The sequence below is a fragment of the Echinops telfairi genome, unplaced genomic scaffold (assembly GCF_000313985.2).
Source record: "Echinops telfairi isolate 266 unplaced genomic scaffold, ASM31398v2 ScPeMD7_60;HRSCAF=208, whole genome shotgun sequence".
In the NCBI taxonomy this organism is placed as follows: domain Eukaryota; kingdom Metazoa; phylum Chordata; class Mammalia; order Afrosoricida; family Tenrecidae; genus Echinops; species Echinops telfairi.
The window spans coordinates 21,798,355-21,818,832 of record NW_022103958.1 but is presented as its reverse complement, the minus strand read 5'-3'; the positions used below and the strand labels follow the sequence as shown (position 1 = coordinate 21,818,832).

Below are 20,478 nucleotides of genomic sequence, written 5' to 3'. Positions count from 1 at the left end.
ATCATTGTGAACCAAACTGTCTGCTTGGGAAGCAGCATGCAGATAATAGAGAGGGTAACCGTTACATTCCAGGAAACAGCTTACAGCAGGTATATGGTTAGGAGCAGGTTTGAGTTTTATCTTATTACCCTGTCTCAGATTTTTCATCTGTTCATTAAAATAACAACTACATTCATACTTTTTTGTTTTACCTTTGTCCTCCTACTACTTCCTCAAGAGGATTGAAGGTTAATTGCATGTGATTGAAAACAAAGAAAATCATCACATAATCAAGATTGGTAGAAATTCAATTCATCATTATTGTAGGAAGGATTCCAGGAGCGGAGATAGGGCCATGACTGGGAAATATCTATATCTATATAGATATTGATATAAATATATATATATATATATATATTTATATATATATATCTATATATAGATATAGATATATATCCAACTGCAGATTTCAGAAGGATAACTGATTGTTTTTCCAGGGCTTTAACCCACTAGGTATGTGGTGGTCAAGGTATGACTCATAACTATACTGTCCTAAGTCAGTCCCCAGGATCCCAAGTTTTAATTTAAGTCAAAAAGCAAGGATGTTACTCTGATGACTGAGGTGCACCTGGCCCAAGCCATTGTATTTTCAACTTGCTTGGACACATGTGACAGTTGGACATTGACGAAGGAAGACAGAAGAGGAAAGCATTTGAACTATGATGCTGTGAAGAAGACTGAGAGTGTCGTGGACTACCAAAAGAACAAATCTGTCTTAGAACAAGGACAGCCAGAGCGCCCCCTAGAGACAAGGATGGCAAGACTCTTTCTCACGTGCTATGGACGTGTGATCAGGAGAGACAAGGCCCTGGGAAAGGATGTCATGCTTCGTACAGTAGAGGTTTAGTGACAACAATGAAGGCCCTGGACAAGATGGATTGGCGTAAAGGCTGCACCCGTGGGCATAAACATAAGAACAGTGTGAGGCTGGCACAAGACCAGGAGGAGGTTCATTCTGGTGCTATAGGCTTGCTCTGAGTTGGAACTTACTCAAAGACATCTGAAAACAGCAACAATAGAGTAAGTAGCTATTTGGGGTGGTTTTTGTTCGCTGAAAGCAAAGATACTTGAAGCATTTTTTGATGAGCAAAGATTTCAATGTGGATTGCACCACAACAGAAAGAAAAACAAAATCCTCACAATTGGACCAATACGCAACATTATGTTAAATAGATTCTCCGGTGAAGTTGTTAATGATTTCATTTTACTTGAGGTCACAATTAATGCAGCAGTCAGGAAATCAAAAGAACTCTAGCATTTGGGCAAATTTACTGTAAAAGATTTCTTTAAAGTGTTAAGAAGCAAAGATGCCACTTTGAAGACCAATGCACATCTGACCCAAGGCGTGGCATTTTCAGTCATTTCATATGCATGCAAAACCTTGATAAGAAATGAGACTGAAACATTGATGCCCTTGATTATGGTGTTGAGGGAAAATATTAAACAGACTATAGTCTGCCAGAAATATGGGAATTCCAGAACACTCAGTATGCTCATGTGGAACTCGCACATGGACCAAGAGGCTGGCAGATGAATCGAGTAAGGGATGTTATATGGTATGAAATCAGGAAGGTGTGTGTCAGGCTTGTAGCCTTTCACCATACTTATTCCATTTATAATATTCCTATCTTCAAGCCCCAAGAAGCAATCTTGAATAATGTAGGAAGCATCATTGAATGCTGTAGGAAGCATCAAGGGAAGATAGAAAGAATACAAAGAGCCACTGTATCAAAAAGAATTAGCTGACATTCCACCATTTCAGGACGTAGCATATGAGCAAGAACCAATGGTGCTGAGGGAAGAAGTTCAAACTGCATTGAATGTGTTAGCCAAAAACAAGGCTCCGGGAACTGAAATGTTTCCAAAAACTGAGGAAGCACTGGAAGCATTCACTCATCTATGCCAGGAAGTTTGGAAGACAACGTCTTGGCCCAATGACTGGAAAAGATCTGTATTTGTGCCCAAAGAAAGGAGATCCAATGGAATGCTCAGACTACATAACATATCAAGATCGTGGTAAACTGAGGACTTGGTAGAAAGCATTTGACCTTATTTCTAGACTTGCAACCACAGGCATAGAAAACTAGCCCTATTTTGAAAAAGATCAGTATTGTCCAAGGATAGAAACGTTTTCAAATACACATTCTCCAGGCTGAAATATGTGCCCTGCAACGGCCCTCCATTAAGAAGCGGATGTAAAGGAGCTACCACATAAGAGGAATCTTTCCTGTGTCTGGCTCCTTCACTAGGCCTGAAGGTTATCTGTGGATAAGAACAATCGGGTTCTGCAGTCAGGTGTAGCAAACCCTTCTGATGATCATTCCCCTAGGAGGGCTCAGGAGCATTGGAGGTCAACAAGCACCCGGCCAGGATGCTGAGTCATTTCATTGCGTCTTTATTATGTTACCCACTTAAGATGTTTACTTATTGACTATGTAATATGTTCGCTGTATGGCATGTGTGCTTTTTGAAAGATCTGTAGGCCCCATTATATATATCCATTGGAAAATACATTCACTCTCTCAGTCCTGACATAGGGGTGGGCAGCCCCAGTGCCCTGCTGTCTGTCTTATTTTCCACAACTTCAAAGTCGCTCCTGAGGACCCGACCGAGTGTTGAGGATGCCCCTGACACCCATATATGAGATTGCACACAAGTATTGGCAGGAAACTCCCAGAAATTTAGGCCAGATTTCAAAGAGAACCTGGTGCAAGGGATATTATCACTGATCTTGGCTCAATGCATAGAATACCAGAAAGATGTTTATTTGTGATTTATTGACTATGCAAATGCATTCAATTGTGTGGATCATAATAAACTATTGATCACCTTGAGAAGAAGGGGAATTCCAGAGCACTTCATTGTGCTCATGAGGAAATTGTCAATGGATCAAGAGGCCGTTGCATGAACAGAGCAAGGGAATGTTGCATGGCTTAAAATCAGGAAAGGTGTGTGTCAGGGCTGTGTCCTCGCATCACACATGTTAACTCTGTATGCTGACAAAAATCATCCGAGAAGCTGGATTATATGAAGGAGAGTGTGGCATCAAGATTGGAGGAAGGCTACTTAACAACCTGTGATATGCAGATGACACAGCCTTGCTTGCTGAAAGGGAGAAGGAATTGAAGCACTTGCTGATGAAGTACAAGGATTACAGTCTTCAGTATGAATTACAACTCAGTAGAAGGAAGACCACAATCCTCATAGCTGGACCAATAAGTGACATCATAATAAATGAAGAAAAGGTTAAAGTTGTCAAGGATTTTGTCTTACTTGGACCCAGAGTCAATGTTCATGGAAGTAGCAGTCAAGAGATCAGAAGACATATTGCATTACGTGAATCTGCTGCACAAGACCTCTTTAGAGCATTGAAGAACTAAGATGCTACTTTGAGGACTAAGGCGCACCTGAGCCAACCCATCGTATTCTACATTGCATCATATGCATGTGAAAGTTGGGCAGTGAATAAGGAAGACTGTAGAAGAATCAATTTATTTTAAAATTGTGGCGCTGGGAAAGAATATTGAAAGTACTGATGGACTGCTGAAAGGACAAGCGGGTCTGTTAGGTAAGACCAGAGTCCTCCTCAGAGGCAATCATGGCAAGACTTTCTCCAACACACTTTGGGCATGCTATCAGGAGAGATCATGGAAGGGCCTCAGTAAGATGGACTGACACAGTGGCTGTGTCAATGGGCTCAGGTACAATTGGGAGGATGGCACAGGACTGTGCAGTGTTTCATTCTGTTGTGCATGGGGACGCGATGGGTCAGAGAGAATTTGATGGCATCTAACAGCACCAGCAACATTCCATTTGTATGCTGAGCAAATAATCCAAGGGTCTGGACTATGTGAAACAGAAGTGGCAGTAGGATTGAAGGAAGGTGTATTAGTCTAGGTACTTTGGAGAAACAAATCCACAGCGACTCATGTATAAGAGAGAGTTTTATGTAAAGAAAAGGTGCATCACGAAAACATCCCAACCCAATGCTGCCCAAGCCCACAAGTCCAACATTAACCCATTAACCCAACACCAGTCCACAAAGTCCTCCACCTCACAAAACAGAGGCAATGATGCCGACTGCAGGAGGAAAGCTGAGTCAGTGAACGAATAAGCATCTCAGCACTAGCAGGGGTCTCCATACGGCTGCTCCAGCACCCAGGGCTGCATCGGGATAGGTCCATGTAGCTTCTCCTTGGGGATGTCTTGTAGGAAGGCAATCTTGCAAGCTGAAGCAGGGAACTGCTAAGGCAGCTGCACCCGATGCAACCATCACAAAACAAGAGACCCGAGAACTAGAAAGGCGAGGCTTCACCACCCATTTATCCCTCCGCCTTTCAACCAGCCCCACATGTGATTATCGACCAGGCTGGCACAATTAACTAACTCAATAGGCCTATTAACAACCCACAATAAACAGATGACCCAAGCTTACTTGCTGAAAGTGAGGAGAACTTGAAGCACTTACTGATGAAAATCAAGGATCGCAGGCTTCCTTGTATGGATTACAACTCAGTGCAAAGGAAGCCAGGGTGGTTTCGATTGTTTCATCTGCTTGAGAAAGTTGGGCAATGACTAAGGAAGCCCATTGGAATAGGATGCCGGTAACGAATACTAAAGTACGATGAAATTGCCAAAAGAACAAATAAATCTGTCACGGGAGAAGTGCAGCTTGAGCGCTCCCTGCAAGCGTGGAAGGCAAGGAAGGACTATGACCCCCCTGTCACAGTCTTTGAACATGTTATCAAGAGAGACCAAATCAAAAACAAAAAACTCACTGATATGGAGTCAATCCTGACTCCTAGGGACCCTGGGGACAGAGGAGGCTATCCGGCGGGTTTCCAAGGCTCCCTCATCTGGGGAGCAGAAAGCCTCATCTTTGTTCTGTGGACAAGGAGGGGGTTCCAACGGCTGGCCTTGTGCTTAGCCGCCCAATGCATAACCCACTCCAGCAGACAACATCAGGACTCCACGGTTACTCCTAGCTTTCTTTAAAAAAACAAAAAGAAAACAGAAATAGAAATAGAACTGCCTTATGAGGTAGTAATCCCACTCCTAACTAATGTCCGAAACTAAAAAACAAAACAAAACAAAAACCCACTGCCATCAAATAAATTCTGTGAACCAATGTAGGGTTTCCAATGTTCTCGGTCTTTCCGAGCTCAGGGAGGCTCATTTCCCCATTGGAGGAGCTACTAGTGTTGAACTGCTGCTTTGGTTCGCAGCCCAGCACTGATCCAACAGTCCCAGGGATGGGATCCAGCAGGTGCGCACCGGTTTGGCAGAACCGATACCTAATTTTTTTGTTGTTTGGTGAAATGGTTGTTAAAATAGCACTTGTAATCAGGGTTCTTTCTAAAGTGGGCAGCTGGGCAGCCACCCCAGGTGGACATCACAAATTTACATTCCTTAAGTGTTTTGAACCATCATGTGCACCACGGTGTGTTCTAAGCACCCATCATAATGTTGATTCCACCCTTAGGTATAAAAATTTAGATGGAACTATGCTTGTAATATTTATTTGCTCTTTCCTCTTTTATTGTTCTTATTTAAGTATCAACTATATGAAATAATAAACTACCTGTTGGTATATCTTTTTTTATATTTGAAATGTCATTAGGGCAGCAAACCAGCTGTTAAATCATTTGTATCCAAACACTGATCCCAACTCAACCCAATCCAAAGCCCCTGCGGCGGTTCTGACTCATGGCGACCCTATAGGGCAGAGAAGAATGGCCCCTTTGGCTCTTGGAAGCTGTAAGTCATTATGGGAGCAGAAAGCCTCAGACCAATCAGGGGGACAAAGTAGCCCCCTACACCACCAGGGCTCCTTGGTGTATCCTCTAAATCCAAACCAAACTCACTGCAATCCAGTGCATCCTGCCTCACAGCAGCCCCGTAGGACAGAGTAGAACTGCCCCTGAGAGTTTCCGAGACTAAAACGGCTCATCTGTCTCCCAGAGCGGCTGCTAACAGCTTTCAAAAGAACACTGTCTGTGTGGTTAACAACCAAAACAGCACCCACTATCCCACCAAGACTAGAGACCTAAAAACAGTGATGCAATAAACATAGGCACACTGTCCACTACTGCTCTATTCATTAATAAATGGAAACAACTGGAGAGTAAATGCACAGATCAATTGTAAGCAAATTGTGGTGCAGACCTAAAAATGTAGTATTACACTACCATAAAGCATATAAATGAGTCTGCAAGACTCATTATTACATGGATGTGAGCAAAAGAAACTACAGTTTTTGGTTGCTGAATGACCTGCCTCCTTCCCCCTCCCATCTCAGAAAGTCCTACTAGTAATTTATTTTACAATGTACTCTTAGGTGCCCAGGTTCTGGACACTACAATTCGTTTAGACTATTCTTCAATATATCATTTGCTTTAATATGCTTCCTTTTAATGCTGTAATCTGAATGGTGTTATGGTAACCAGGATGTTGTAGTCAATTTTGGTATTGTTTCTTTTATGATAAGGAATGTACCTTGCAATGCACGCTTGCTCTTCTTGAAGTTACCAGAATGGTATCATCAATGCTGTATCCTGTAATGCTCCCTAACCCTAAAGAAGAGTAACATTAATTTTGCTTTCTGCTTCTGTCCATGCTTGCCTAAGTCTTAGACAAAGGGTATATGGATTTTTCGCCTTTAAAGATGAACTGAAATGTGGACTTGGGACTGAAATCAAGAATCACTTTTAGATTCTAGCAGCCAGGTCATAATTGAATAAAGACTCTTCTAAATTATCAAGACATTGTAGTGGCTGTCATTTATTCAGACCCATAACAGGTGGACGCAGAAGACATGTGGTAAGTGAAATAAGTCAAGCATATAAGGCCAAAAATTATATGATGCCTCTTTTGTTAGAAGGCAAGAATAGATAAATAGAGTGAGACCAGTGGTCATTGGTTATCAGAGTGGTGGGAAGAAGAAAATAAAGTTCAATTACATGTTCAATCATGAAATAAAAAGCCATTGTCACCACCAATTGGGTATTCAGAAAGAAGTTTTAGAATGGATGAACCATCATTTTTCATCCATTTTTATGGAGGTCTTTGGGTGGTAGTAGGCCAAGTTTTAACGAGAAGATATACCTTAACTAACCAACTTACTTGAATAAAACTTCTCCAATGAGTCCTGAGCAGGCAGGATCTCACATGTCTAACCCTTATGCAGGAGAGTTAGAATTGAACAGGCGCCCTGCTGGTGAAGTGGTTATACATTGGGCTGCTAACTGCAAGGTCAGCAGTTCAAAACCACTAGCCACATGCCAAGAGGAAGATGAGGATTTCTACTCCCATAAAGAGTTCCAGTGTCAGAAACCCACAAGTTCTACCCTATCCTTTAGGGACTACAAGATGGAATCCACTTGATGGCAGTGAGTTTTTTGGGATTTAAAATAGTAGTCAGTACTCTCTTCCACATACCAGCTATTAGGCAAGGTATCCAAACTTTGTGAATCTCAGTTTCTTCATTGTGTGAAAGAAAACTCACAAAAGTCACAGCTTAATAGTGCAGGTGGAAAGGAAAATTGAGTAGTGTTTAACAGAGGTAGTGTATTCCTAAGAGTTAGGTTTGCTATGAACTAGCATTTGCTTTATTAGTTAGGTTTGTCACAGTTATTGACTAACCGTATAGAATAAATGATTTTAAGTCCTGAAGGGCAAAAGTTAAAAAGCACAAAATATTTCTTTTTCTGAGGTGTTCTTTAGTTTCCTGCAGTTTGGGGCTAGTAGAAAAGATTTTCTCAAACCAAATATTTCTCAAAATGTGTCCAAAGTTTAGTGCTGCCTATTTAAAGAAAGAAAAGAAACCAGTGATATTGCTGCAAGGAAATGTTGGAACATAAATAGGTGAACCTGTGACATTTTTCTTGCTTGGGTCCACAATCAGTGCTCCTGAAAGTAGCAGTCAAGAAAGCAAATGATCGATAGCACTGGGGAAATCTGCATCAGACGCCTTTAGAGCATTAAAGAACAAGGATGTGCTTTTGATGTGTAAGGTGTGCTTGACCCAAGCTATAGTATTTTCAATGGCCTCAGATTCATGTGAAAGTCAGACAATGAACAAGGAACACCAAAGAAAAATGGATGCATTTGAATTAAGGTGCTGATGAAGAATATTGAAAGTACCATGGCCTGCCAAAAGTGCATGTAAATCTGTCTCGGAGGCAGTTCCGCTAGAATGCTCCTTAGAAGCTGATGCGGAGAGCAGCGTCCTGTACTTTGGCCACGTTCCCAGGAGAGAGCAATACCTGGGGGAAAAGCATAACACCCTTAAGATGTGGATTGGCACCGTGACTTCAACAATGGGCTCAAACCTAACATTCGTGAGAACCCCCACAGCGCTGTTTCTATTGTGCAAGGGGTCCCCATGAGCCCTTATTTGAAGGCACCTAACAACATCAACGTGTTACTCAAAGCAATAAACACGATTAACTTCCGTTTAAAATAAACGAGATGCATTCTTCTCATATATTTCGCGTGAGTGAATGAAATCAAATACAATGTGAGACCTTAAACATAGGGTCTGTTCTTGAAGCACGCCTTGCAACTCATTCAGCATTAGGGGTATTTGAGTGCAAAAACTGATATAGAGATTCGCAAACATAACCCAAGTCCACCGAACTTGTGTCTGGCAACAGGTGGCTCCCAGGGGGCTCTCAAATCTCCAAACTCTGGGATGCGGCGACAAGGGCGCGTCAGCGTCTGAAGCAACTCTTGCGCCACGTGGAATCACCTGTCTGATTCCCAGCGCTCCGCTTTGTGCGCTCCCACCCCCACCCGCCGGGGGCGTCAGACGGGGATCCGCTCTAGGCTGCCCCCGAGCTGCTCTTCCGGGTAGCGTGAGCCTCTCTAGCCCGCCCGCGCCGTCCTCTCGGTGGTAGCGCGGGCGGGGCCCCGAGGTCTGGCTTCAAAGGACGTAGCTCGTGCCGGAGCCGCGGCGGCGGAGAGCTCACGCTAAGGTAGGGAGGGACGCGGGGGTGGCGTGTGGGGGGCTGCCGGGGAGACAGGGCCCCGCGTGGGGTACGGACCCGGGCGCTGTCAGACAGGAGAACTCGGGGAAGAAATGGAACAGGAGGCCCGGCCCCGCGCGGGGGCTCCCTGCGCCCCACTTCCATCTTGGTCACGGCCCGTCCCCCACCCCCTTGAGTCAGGACGCTGCTGCCGCCGGCACTTCCGTAGGTCGCGTCTCGTCGTCCCCGGAACCCTTAAAAGCTACCATTTGGGTTTGCCCAACTTCGGGATCCGCTGGTCGGCGGCGAGTGCGTCAGTGAGTGACAACTTGAGAGAGCTAAAGCAGCCTTGAACCATGTGTCCATAGTGTCGTTTTAAAGTCGTTTGGTCACAGCCCTCGTGGGTTTCTCCATCCTGGTGCCAGGAACGCGGCGGGTGCTCTTTTGGACGTACTTAGTGGCCTGCATCGTGTTGATTGAACCGGAGAACTGGGGCCAGAAGAATGGGACCGCTGCAGGGCTGTTTGGGAATCATGCGGGATCCAGGGCACTTAGTCCCATTGGCCTTGGAGGAGTGGACCTCAGGGGTGAGATTATGGCAGGGTCCGGACACCTGTGTCCATAGAAAAGGTGTCTTGCCTCGGGCACGAGCCTCGGATGATGACCTGCCCAAGGCTGATAGTGTCGAGCCCGTGACGGGTGCAGCGAAGTGGAAGTGCCCAGTGGTGTTCAGAAAGGGCCTGGAGTTATTCTTTGGCAGTGGGAGAGACAGAAAACGGTGCCCATGTAACTCTTGCTTACCGACCGCTGGGCGAGGTAGAGAGCTGCAAAACGCGATGAAAGAAACAGTACAAAAGTAGTTTGAATATGCCTTAACCACATAGTGGAGACAGCAGTGCTCAGCCTTGGAAGATGAGCTGGCACTGTGTCACAGAAAGGGACTGGACCATGCCATGCCAAACACCGGAAACAATCTAAAGACATCCACTGTGAAAGAACTCTTCGGGTGGTGTGATTACCCTGGGATGTGTGGTGGTGGGAATGGGAAGAGGTGAAAGTGTTACAGGGATGGTTACAGTTCTGTTGAACAGTGTCGTTTGGTATACAAGTTCCTTTCCAACAAATGTAAGGAAAAAGAAAGAACTATTGTTTGGACCACATGCAGAATAAAGTAGAAAGCACCTCCCATGGCATCAATTCCAGCTCAGATTGACCCTTTAAAGGGTTTTCAAGGCTGTAAACCTTGTTTTCAGCTCAAATTGACCCTAAAGGTTATCAAGGCTATATACATCTTTCAAGGCTGACAGCCTCAACTTTCTCCTGCAAAGAGGCACACCTTGGTTTGAACCACAGCCCTTACAGTGAGACATAAGTTCAGTGCTTATCCAACGTAACCATCTGGCCTCTTTACAATAAAGTAGGAGGAGAAACTTTTCCAAAATGACCTGAAAATAGGCTGGACAAAGCACTAGAGTGATGTTGTATGTTTTGATTATTTGGGAATTGCTCCTATAAAATAAAATTAGGTGTTTTGTTTCCTTCCCTCGGTTTTGTTTTCATTTTTAACCAGAGTGTAATTCATAGGACAGGTGGTAGCCACTTCGGATTACTGCCTGGAATTTGAACTGGCCAGAGTTTTCCCTGGCAGCAAATCAGTAAGTGGTTTAATAGTAGACCAAAAAGTTAAATTACTGTGTAAGACTTCAGAACTGCCTTAGCAAGATAAATGCAATTTGAGTGTGAAGCTATACTGAATTTAAGGGTACTCATGGTACTGAGTGGATCAGTGTGTACCAAACCCCCTACCATCGGGTTGATTCCAACTCACAGTGACCCTCTGTAGGATTACTGAAACTGTAAATCTGTAAGGGAATGGTTAGTTAGCTTCATCCTTCTCCCATGGAATCAGTAGATAGAATTTTTCATGTCCGTGTCATTGAAGGTTTCCTGGGTTTTCACTTACCCTCTCCTGGGCCAAACATGATGGCCTTTTCTAATGTTTGCTCTTTCCTGATTGAAACGTCCCAAGAAAGCAACCCAAAATCTGGCCATACTCGGGAGTTTCCGGGTATGTCTTTGTTCATTCTTCTATCAGATACCCCCTGCCATCCAAGGGGTTTCTGCTAACAGCAACTCTTTACAGGGCTTCTGAGCTTGTAAATAGTTACGGGGACAGATAGCTTCATCGCTCTCCCGAAGAGCAACTAGTGGGCTTGAGTGGCTGGCCTTACAGTTAGTTAGCAGGCCAGTGCTTTCCTGACAGCATCCACAGGTCTTTAGCACCAACCCTACTGCCGTCCTCACTGCCATGGATTCCCGCGCACTTGAAGTCCCTTAAGGCCCGTTTGCTAACCAGCTGACTCCTACTTCTGTATTTTCCATCGCTTAAGCTTGCTATTTCTGCATTCGTTTTCCTGCCTCCAGCCACCAGTTTCAAAATTTTGGCAGGTTGCTACCCAGGCCCATAACAAATACCTGCAGGAAGTTCCCTGTCTGTTCATCCCCCTAGTCAGCTGTGCAGTTGTGATTGGACATGAAAAGTCACCCCCTCCACTTGTGGTTTGTTATAAACCAGGGTTTGAGAGTAGCCCTTGGGACAGAGACACATTGAGCGATAGCTGACTCCCAGTCTCTGGCTTTTTGTAAAGATGATTCGACCAGTTTGTGGTCCTGATTGACTTGGAAACCAGTACACCACACTCTTAGCCACCTCCAGGGCTGAGTAGAAGTGCCCCTTCGGCTTTCTCAGATTTAAATCTTTACAGGAGTAGATGGCTTTATCTTTGTGCAGCAGAGGGATTCTTTGTCTTCTGAAATCAGTCCCAAGGTCAGCGGATTCAAACCACCCACTTTGGAATTAGCAACTCAATTCATAGCCCACTAGGCCTCCAGGGCTCCCTTCTATCAGACAGAACATCTTCATTGTAAACTGAATACAGTCATAATTGGCCTTTTTCTTAGCGAGGAGATGAAGAAGATCTTTACTTACTGGGGGATGCAGAAAATGCATAGTAAATAGGGTTGTATAGTTTAGCAAATAAAACTACATAACCACCTAAAATTTGAATTTTAGATAGTGAATTATTTTTTAGCATTATTTGGCACAGAATTAAGTTATTTTGTTAAAATTACCCATTCTTTACCAGAAGTTCATATTCACCTGAACATACTACATTTTTTCTTGTGTAATTCCAGAGCGAGATCAAACCACACCACTTTATTGCCATTAAAGAATACACGTTTTATTACAGCTAGCTGGGCCGCGAGAGAAGGCTGGCACCTGGAAAAGCCCTCCCGACCTGATTAGGGGCAGTAGACAAGCTTTATACCATAGTCAAGCCAGGGGGCTAGATTGGGAAGGGACATTTGGCAGTTACATTCTTTGCTTTGGGGCTGACAGGAAGGGTTAGAGGGACATCCGCGGGGGTGGGTCAGGGTCTGTCAGAAGTTCATGAGGGGTTTATCTGGCAAGAGTTGTGGATAAGTCAGTCCAGTGGAGAAGTCAGTCCGGCAAGCTGTCAGGTGGGGCAAGGTTAAGGTTATACAAGATGGCAATTTTACTCACAAAGTACAGTTCTTCAAGCTAAGCTGGGTTATTACACTGGCAAATTTAATAGAAAATACTTGTATCCCAACAGTATGACAGCTGAAGAATGTCAAATTGGAAAATAATACAGTAATTGTGCTTATTTCCTCATTCACTGTCAAAAACAATAGAGAGGGCGGGGGGCAGGGGGGGAAATCAAGGACTCAAGTAGAAAGAAAATGCTTTGAAAATGATGATGATGGCAGCATATATACAAATGTGCTTGACACAATGGAAGAATGTATGGATTGTGATAAGAGATGTAAGAGCCCCCAATAAAAGTATTTAAAAATAATTTTTTTTTAAATGAACAATAAAGTAAAATTAAAAGGAGGGGGGGAAGTCCTTGCAAAAACTTGTATCAAACAAGCTAGGACAACGGCTAGTAGCAGGAAGATCAGGAGTTTACACACACCTCCCTGTACTTCACACTAGCTGGCCCCTTCACACACACACACTCAGCCCATGCTCACCTGTGCTCGCAGGCTCAGTGTTCATACACCTCTTTGAAACTTCTGACCAGCCAGCCCTCGGGTTGCTAATGGAACATGTCCGTACTCAGTTCATCTCTCCAGTGCTGTATCTCCCCCCACATCCACTCAACATGTCGACCCAGGTGGTTACCACAGTGAGCATATTAGGCTGCTCACCTGCTTGCTCCCTTTAACTTTTAGTTCTAGAAAGGTTTTACTTTTCTGATAGGCAGAAAGGTAAATTGCTCAAAAATTTTAAGTCCGTCTCCCCTACCCCCCTTTGCAGAGCTTTCCTACAAAGGTAGCTTATAGCAGTTCTGGGTGGAACTTAGATTTTCTACCTAAATCTACATACTCTATTTTGTGGCTTAAAATAAAAAGCCTGTTTTTCCTGGGCAGACTCTTCATTACCTTTTTAGCAAACCCAAGCAAGTATAAACTAAAGGCAGGTTTACAAGTTGTCTGTAAGCATAATCCCCAATATTCATTTCTATCACACATGTATGTCTTTTATAACACTAGGTAGAAAAAACATGTATCCATAGTCCAGTCTCATAAGTACAGAATCTTTTTTAAAATACTCAATTCAATTTTCTCTTCTCTACCTTTGGACTGTTCAACACCTCTTTCTGACTTTACAGGAAATACTTCTAATGTTTTGATTAATTTTAATGTTACTATTTACTTTTGGTTAATAAATGCTCTTCTATCCCTAGCTTGCTACAACTTTTCTCTATTTAAATAGGTGTTGAATTTTTTCTGAAGGCTTTCCAGTTCCCCAGATAAAAAGTTATCAGCACAAATCTGACTGATGTTTTTCTCTAGGGTCGCCTACCACAGAGACGGCAAAGTAAACTGGGAGAAATTTGCGAGCCTCAAGAATGATGGATCCCTGTTCAGTTGGAGTCCAACTTCGTACCACAAATGAGTGCCATAAAACCTACTACACTCGTCATACGGGCTTCAAGACCTTGCAAGAATTGTCATCAAATGATATGCTTTTACTTCAGCTTAGAACTGGAATGACACTTTCGGGGAACAATACGATCTGTTTCCATCATGCGAAAGTTTACATTGACAGATTTGAGGATCTGCAGAAGTCATGTTGTGACCCATTTAATATACACAAAAAACTAGCCAAAAAGAATTTGCATGTGATTGACTTAGATGATGCCACCTTCCTGAGTGCAAAATTTGGAAGGCAGCTGGTACCTGGTTGGAAGCTTTGTCCAAAATGTACGCAGATCATCAATGGCAGCGTGGATATTGATTCTGAAGACCGCCAGAGGCGAAAACCTGATTCAGATGTACGTACACAAATTTTTTTTTCCTGCTGTATGCTTTCTGCAATGTAGGCTTTTGCTTGATTAGAAGAATCTCATATTTACATTATCATATTTATTAGCGCACAATGGATATAAAGTTAGGGAGGTAAAGGGTATTTAAATGCTGCTGCTACATTTTCCATATGGTAAGGAGCCATGGTGGCATAGGGGATTACATGTTGGGCTGCTAACTACAAGATCACCAATTCAAAACCACCAGCTACTCCAGGGGGGAAGGATGAGGCTTTCTGCCCCCACAAAGATTGACGGCCTGGGAGACCCCTGGCGCACTTCTGCTCTACCCTATTCAGTCATTGTGAGGCAGAACGGACTTGATGGCAGTGAGTTTTTGTTTGATTGGTTGATTATTTGATTTAAAAAGAGAAGGCTTGGGAAAATAACAATATGATCAAGAATTTTAAGCTACTCCTAATGTTCACACCTTGTGTTTTATTGCTTTAAAATCTATTCTCTTTCTTGTTGAGTTCATGTGTTAACAGAGTGGAACTGGGCTGTCTTAGCGATAATCTTTTTTAAAAATCATTTTATTGGGGGCTCGTAGTACAACTCTTAGCACAATCCATCTATCCATCCATTGTGTCAAGCACCTTTGTATATTTGTTGCCATCATCATTCTCAAAACATTTGGTTTCTACTTGAGCCCTTGGTATCAGCTCCTCATCCCCCCCCATGAACCCTTGATAATTTATAAATTATTATTATTTTGTCAAGTCTTACACTGTCCAACATTTCCCTTCACCCACTTTTCTGATGTCCATCCCCTAGGGAGGAGGTTATATGTAGATCCTTGTAATAGGTTTCCCCTTCCTCCCCCACCTTCCCTCCACCCTCCACTCTCACCACTGGTCCTGAGGGGTTCGTCTGTCCTGGATTCCCTGTGTTTCCAGTTGCAACAGATTTCCAGGCCTTTCTTCCATGCTAACCACGAACTGCAGCTTCCGCGTTAGCAGTTAAAAGTACAACCTGTTTGCACCACCCAGGGACCTCTGCATGTGCTGCAAAGTCAAGACTTAACCAGCATGGTTTCTTTTCTGATAACAAAGTACTTCAGCGAACTATGCCATTATACATCAAGGGTCTACAGATACAATAGCAGCTGAATCTTCCCCCTCCTTTTCTGAAGAACCTGAAAATTACAGCTTTAAAAGGAACATCAGAGGTTACTGTATATACTCGAGTATAAACCGACTGGAATATCAGCCGAGGCACCTAATTTTACCTCAAAAACTGAATTAAAAATGTGCTGGAAAACTCGGCTTATACACAAGTATATATGGTATGTGCAGCCCTTGTTTTTTGTTTCAGCCTTTGGGACTATGCCATCCTTGAGTGGGATTTTTAAATGCTGGTGAGTTTCACTTTTACCTCTGAGTTTATCATTGGTATGGTCAAGGCTAATTTTAGGCCTTTTTCTGGTCAAAAAGCATACATGTTATATAGTAAAATAAAAATACTCTGCAGTTCTCTTCCTGGAAATGGTATATTTGTGCCAGTCACTTGCCTACCAGGAGCCCTGGTAGCACAATGACTGTGCATTCAGCTACCAGCTGAAAACTAGCTCCATGGTTAAGGCCCACCCGCCACTCCCAAGGGAGCGCTCCCTTAAGACGACAGCCTCCTGAGTCTAACGGGGCAGCTCTACCCTGTCCCACGGGGTGGTTATGATAGGGATTGGCTCAGCACCTGACAACAACAGCAACAGTGCAAGCAAGATAAGGTTTCATAAAGCTGCCTTTGATTTATAGGATGAGGATAAGTATGGCAAATGAGCATGTCTCAAAACTTAGAGTAACCATTTTATAATTCTTGCTGTTGGAACATTTTTATTAATTTTCTATTTTTAGTTATGTTAATAAATGTAACCCTAATGCAAGGATCATTGAAATGCTATGTTTCTCTTTGTTTCTCCCCTTGGTTGCTCGTCTCCAGGACCCACTGCCATGTGCAGTTTACACTAGGTGCTTGCTGGTACTGTGGCGGCGATTGTCCAAGCTTGCCTAGCTGTTGCTTGTGTGGGATGTACCACATAAACCTTGTGCCCCCTCTTATACTAAACTTAGCCCCTTCAGCACCAACATTTTATTTTACCAAAGCCTTTTAAAAATATGCTGCTTCTGCTTCGGAACTAGCAAACAAATTACTTCTGCTCTGAAAGCTGCCATCCAATAATAGAACGTGTGAGGGGCTCTGCATCATTAGTAGGAGTCTCAGGTGGATGCCATTGGGTCATGTAGCACTTTTTCTGCTGGCACTGCCATTGCGATGGTCACCATGTCAGCCCTCTGCTTTAAGATGCCAAAAACTAAAGCCCGGTAATGAAAAATCTCATTAATTAATAACATTTAATGAGCTCCCTAGATCTTTTCAGTTTTGTTGCACTTTCATTCTAAAACCTTTTGCTCTCTTGAAGTTAAGATTCCAGGTTATGAATTGGTCTGAATCGTAAGTGAAATATTAATCTATTTACAGTCAAGTGTCACGGCTTGTTTTTCTTTTATTTACCCTTATTCAGGGAAGAACTGCTAAAGCTTTGAGGTCGTTACAGTTTACAAACCCAGGAAAGCAAACAGAATTTGCTCCAGAAACCGGTAAAAGGGAAAAAAGAAGGCTTACCAAAAATGCATCAGCTGGTTCAGACAGGTAGGCTGGCCATGTGTTACTGAGATAGTTGGCTTGCCCGTCACCTCTTTACTGTCCCCCCCTGTGCTCCTACATGGTGGCTTTGAGTATTCTAAATGGAGTGGTCTGGTATTAGAACCTCAGAGAGCCTTGGGTTTAAGTGATGCTTTTTAGAATTAAAATAATCTACTGCTTAAAGCAGATTAACCCTTATTTTAATGTTTTGATGATATGTAGTTAACATACATGTCTACTCTGAGTGACAGCTACAAAGTAAATTTTATGAGGATGGGAGGTTTTTTGTTACCTTTTCATGTATCTGAAATAGAAATGCAGTGCAGGACAGTCTTTAGAGTGGATAGGACAGCTAAACTGTTTAGAATATGACTTTAAATTGAGCATTTCTGAAATATAGATTGATGTGTTAATGTTAATTTCATCAGAATTATTTTAAAATAAAATCAGTTTCCACATATGCCATTAATTCCATCTCTTAAGATTTTCCTCTGAGTGATTTAAATACTTTTAAACCAGAGTTAGTAGCATCTCTTAAAGAATAAGAAGCAGATTAATTGTAGTATAAAAACCAATACTATAGCAAATTGTAATACAAGTAAAACTGTTCACAAAGCACTGAAGAGGTTGGTAGTCCATAAAATGCACTATTATTAGCTAACTATTCTTTTTTTTTTTTTTTTAAGGTAAATAGCTTTGACAGAAATTGCGCTTTTGGGGAAAGGTTTTTGATACATTCCCCTGATGGTGTAGAGGGTACATACCGAATTCAAAACCACCAACCACGCCACAGGATTAAAATGAGTCTTTCTATTCCTGGGAAGCGCTAACAGTGATGGAAACCCACGGGGCCCTTTCCTCTGCCCTGTGTGGTTGCTGTGAGGCAGAATCAACTCAGTGGCGGGTTTATTTACATGTAGTTGTTGAGATGACTTTTCAGTGTTCTTCAGAGCTTTGGGGCTTTGTCTCAACACTTAGAGTTGGTCTCAGCTTTCTGCACATTAATTGTTTTGTAGCTTTGAGCCTAATGGTTCTGGTACCACACTGACAGGCCCTCATACCTAATTCAATGTAGCTCCTTAAAATGTTTTCATTCATTACCTTTTTTCAGTTAAGTAGTCAGGACTGTTTAGTCAGCTTGTGAGATGTGTTTTATCTTACAGACAAGTGATACCAGTGAAGAGCAAGGTCTACGATAGCCAGGGCCTCCTGATTTTCAGCAAGATGGACCTCTGCGACTGCCTGGATGAAGACTGCTTAGGATGCTTCTACGCCTGCCCAGCCTGTGGTTCTACCAAATGCGGAGCTGAATGCCGCTGTGACCGCAAGTGGCTGTATGAGCAAATTGAAATCGAAGGAGGAGAGATAATTCACAATAAGCATGCAGGATAATTGGTGGTATCACACTATAAGGGCCTTTGAAGATCCTTTCTCGTATTTTACAATTCTGTAATTCTAAAGCTGTAGTGTCATTTTAAACTTGATTGCCAAGTAACAGATTTGAAAAGCTCAAGGTGGACAAATGCTGCATTTGGGAGGTTTTCAGATACATTATTCGATTTATATTTAGATGGACACCCGCTATATGTAAATAAGTATGGATAGGCAGTTCTCAGTCTGTACAGTTCCCATACACAGACATTATGGTTACCCTATAACGCAGTTTGAATTTCATTTACTGTGATAGACCTGAGTAATTGTAGAAGGTAGAAACTTCCCTACTCGTCAGTCCCCAGCTGACTAAAAATATAAGATACATAACATGAACTTTCAAAATCTGTTGATGATTGGTCACTGCACATCTACTATCAGTTCACACATAGCAAAGCCTGGAATTGTGCTGCCTCTTTGTCTCTCATGGCATTTTGCAAATCTTGATCATCGAGAGAGAATTAGCCAACAGAGAAGGAACACTGAACGGTGGTGACATTTGAATCAAACATACGCAGAGTTGTAATGGGAATGTTGACACTAGCTCTTCTACGAGATTCTAAAACCAGCCTCCAGATATGCAGCCCAAGTAGCTTTATGAAGAGAAATTTTTAACAGATTAGAAAAAAGTTGTGATGAAAAGGATGAATATGCCTCAGAAATAATGCTGGGGTGGCGGTGGGTGGACAACTTTATGGGAAAGGAACTCTTGGGGCTATTAGTACAGAGCATCAAATATTGGAAGCCAAGCCAAACTTAGAGGTTGACTAATGGATGTCAAAAGTTATTCATGAAAAAGAGAAAGGCACACATACTACTCGATTCGTTTTTTACAATGAGTCCCATACCTTAATTCTCAAGGTTTCTAGTGTTAGAAATCACAGTATATTAAATTATCTTATTGGTTTTTTTGTGTGTTTTTTTAAATTTTTACATAATCAACAATAAGAATTTTTGATAGTTTGGCAAAAATATAGAAAACTCATGGAGCTATCATGATTTAGCCTGTTGATTATTAATACCGTGACCTGTGATATAGTCCCACACTACTGCACTAAACCAGCATTTCCTGGAGCCGAGAGTGGTGCCTGATTTGGGGAAATGGGACTTTGATACAAAGTTGTAGTTAGTTCTGTGTTAAACTATAAGTACATATCAAAATGTTAGTGAATTAAATTTTGTTCCTACTTTTTAAATAAAAATAAATATGTTAATATAAATAATTCGTTATGTATAAGACAGGCATCGCATTCTTGGTAGTTTGTTGGGTGCAAAAAAAGTATTCTTTTTATAAAGTATAACTATATAAACTACTTAAGAAAACATGGATGTGGTATTACATTTTTATGGGAAGAGCAACCAACTAGTAGAAAATTGTTTTAAAATGCTCTTAAAGGAAGTGATAATGGAAACAATGTAGAGAAACCTGATGAAGACATGATGTACTTATATTTTGGCAGTTGAATTCTGATGTTGCCGATAGAATGTGTGTTTGGAGAATGAAGGTGGCACTGGTATTTTTCCCCTGCCCTTTTTCTAAGATCTGTCATTCTACCAAAAAAATGTCTGTCACCTTGGGCATTGCCACTAAATTTGGTGTTTGTTCTGTTTTCCTTTTCCTGAATACAGTATTTCCAATTTAATCAATTGAGCTTGGGGCAATTTGAAATATTTTGTAGCTGTTGAAACATTAAACTTACACAGCCAGTTGAATTGACTATATATACAGTTTTGTTTTGTTTTTTTTTTTACATTTGTTTTAGTTTTTAATATCTTTTTTTTTTTTTAATAAACATTTTATTAGGGGCTCATACAACTGTTATCCCAATCCATACACACATCAATTGTGTAAGGCGTATTTGTACATCATTTCTCAAAACATTTTCTCTCCATTTAAACCCCCGACATTAGGTCCTCATTTTTCCCCTCCCTCCCCGCTCCCCCCTCCCACATGAGCCCTTGATAGTTTATAAATGGGTATTTTGTCATATCTTGCCCTGTCC

General features: G+C 42.2%; 1 protein-coding gene across 1 annotated transcript; it reads left to right on the top strand.

The window, feature by feature from the left end:
• Positions 1-8,950: 8,950 nt before the first annotated feature.
• LOC101644694 (ADP ribosylation factor like GTPase 14 effector protein) lies at positions 8,951-20,192 on the top strand. The gene is made up of 4 exons (XM_004708258.4): positions 8,951-9,014; positions 13,890-14,371; positions 16,923-17,050; positions 18,208-20,192. Exons 2-4 carry the CDS (start codon positions 13,946-13,948, stop codon positions 18,434-18,436), a joined length of 783 nt encoding a protein of 260 aa, XP_004708315.1. The 5' UTR covers positions 8,951-9,014; positions 13,890-13,945; the 3' UTR covers positions 18,437-20,192.
• Positions 20,193-20,478: the final 286 nt, after the last annotated feature.

What these genes read in the sequence shown, in the direction of transcription:
- LOC101644694 (XM_004708258.4), top strand. Translation starts at nt 13,946, where the DNA reads ATGATGGATCCCTGTTCAGTTGGAGTCCAACTTCGTACCACAAATGAG. An exon ending in GGCGAAAACCTGATTCAGAT is followed by an intron (nt 14,372 to 16,922) that starts GTACGTACACAA and finishes ACCCTTATTCAG; the next exon opens with GGAAGAACTGCTAAAGCTTT. An exon ending in GCATCAGCTGGTTCAGACAG is followed by an intron (nt 17,051 to 18,207) that starts GTAGGCTGGCCA and finishes TTTATCTTACAG; the next exon opens with ACAAGTGATACCAGTGAAGA.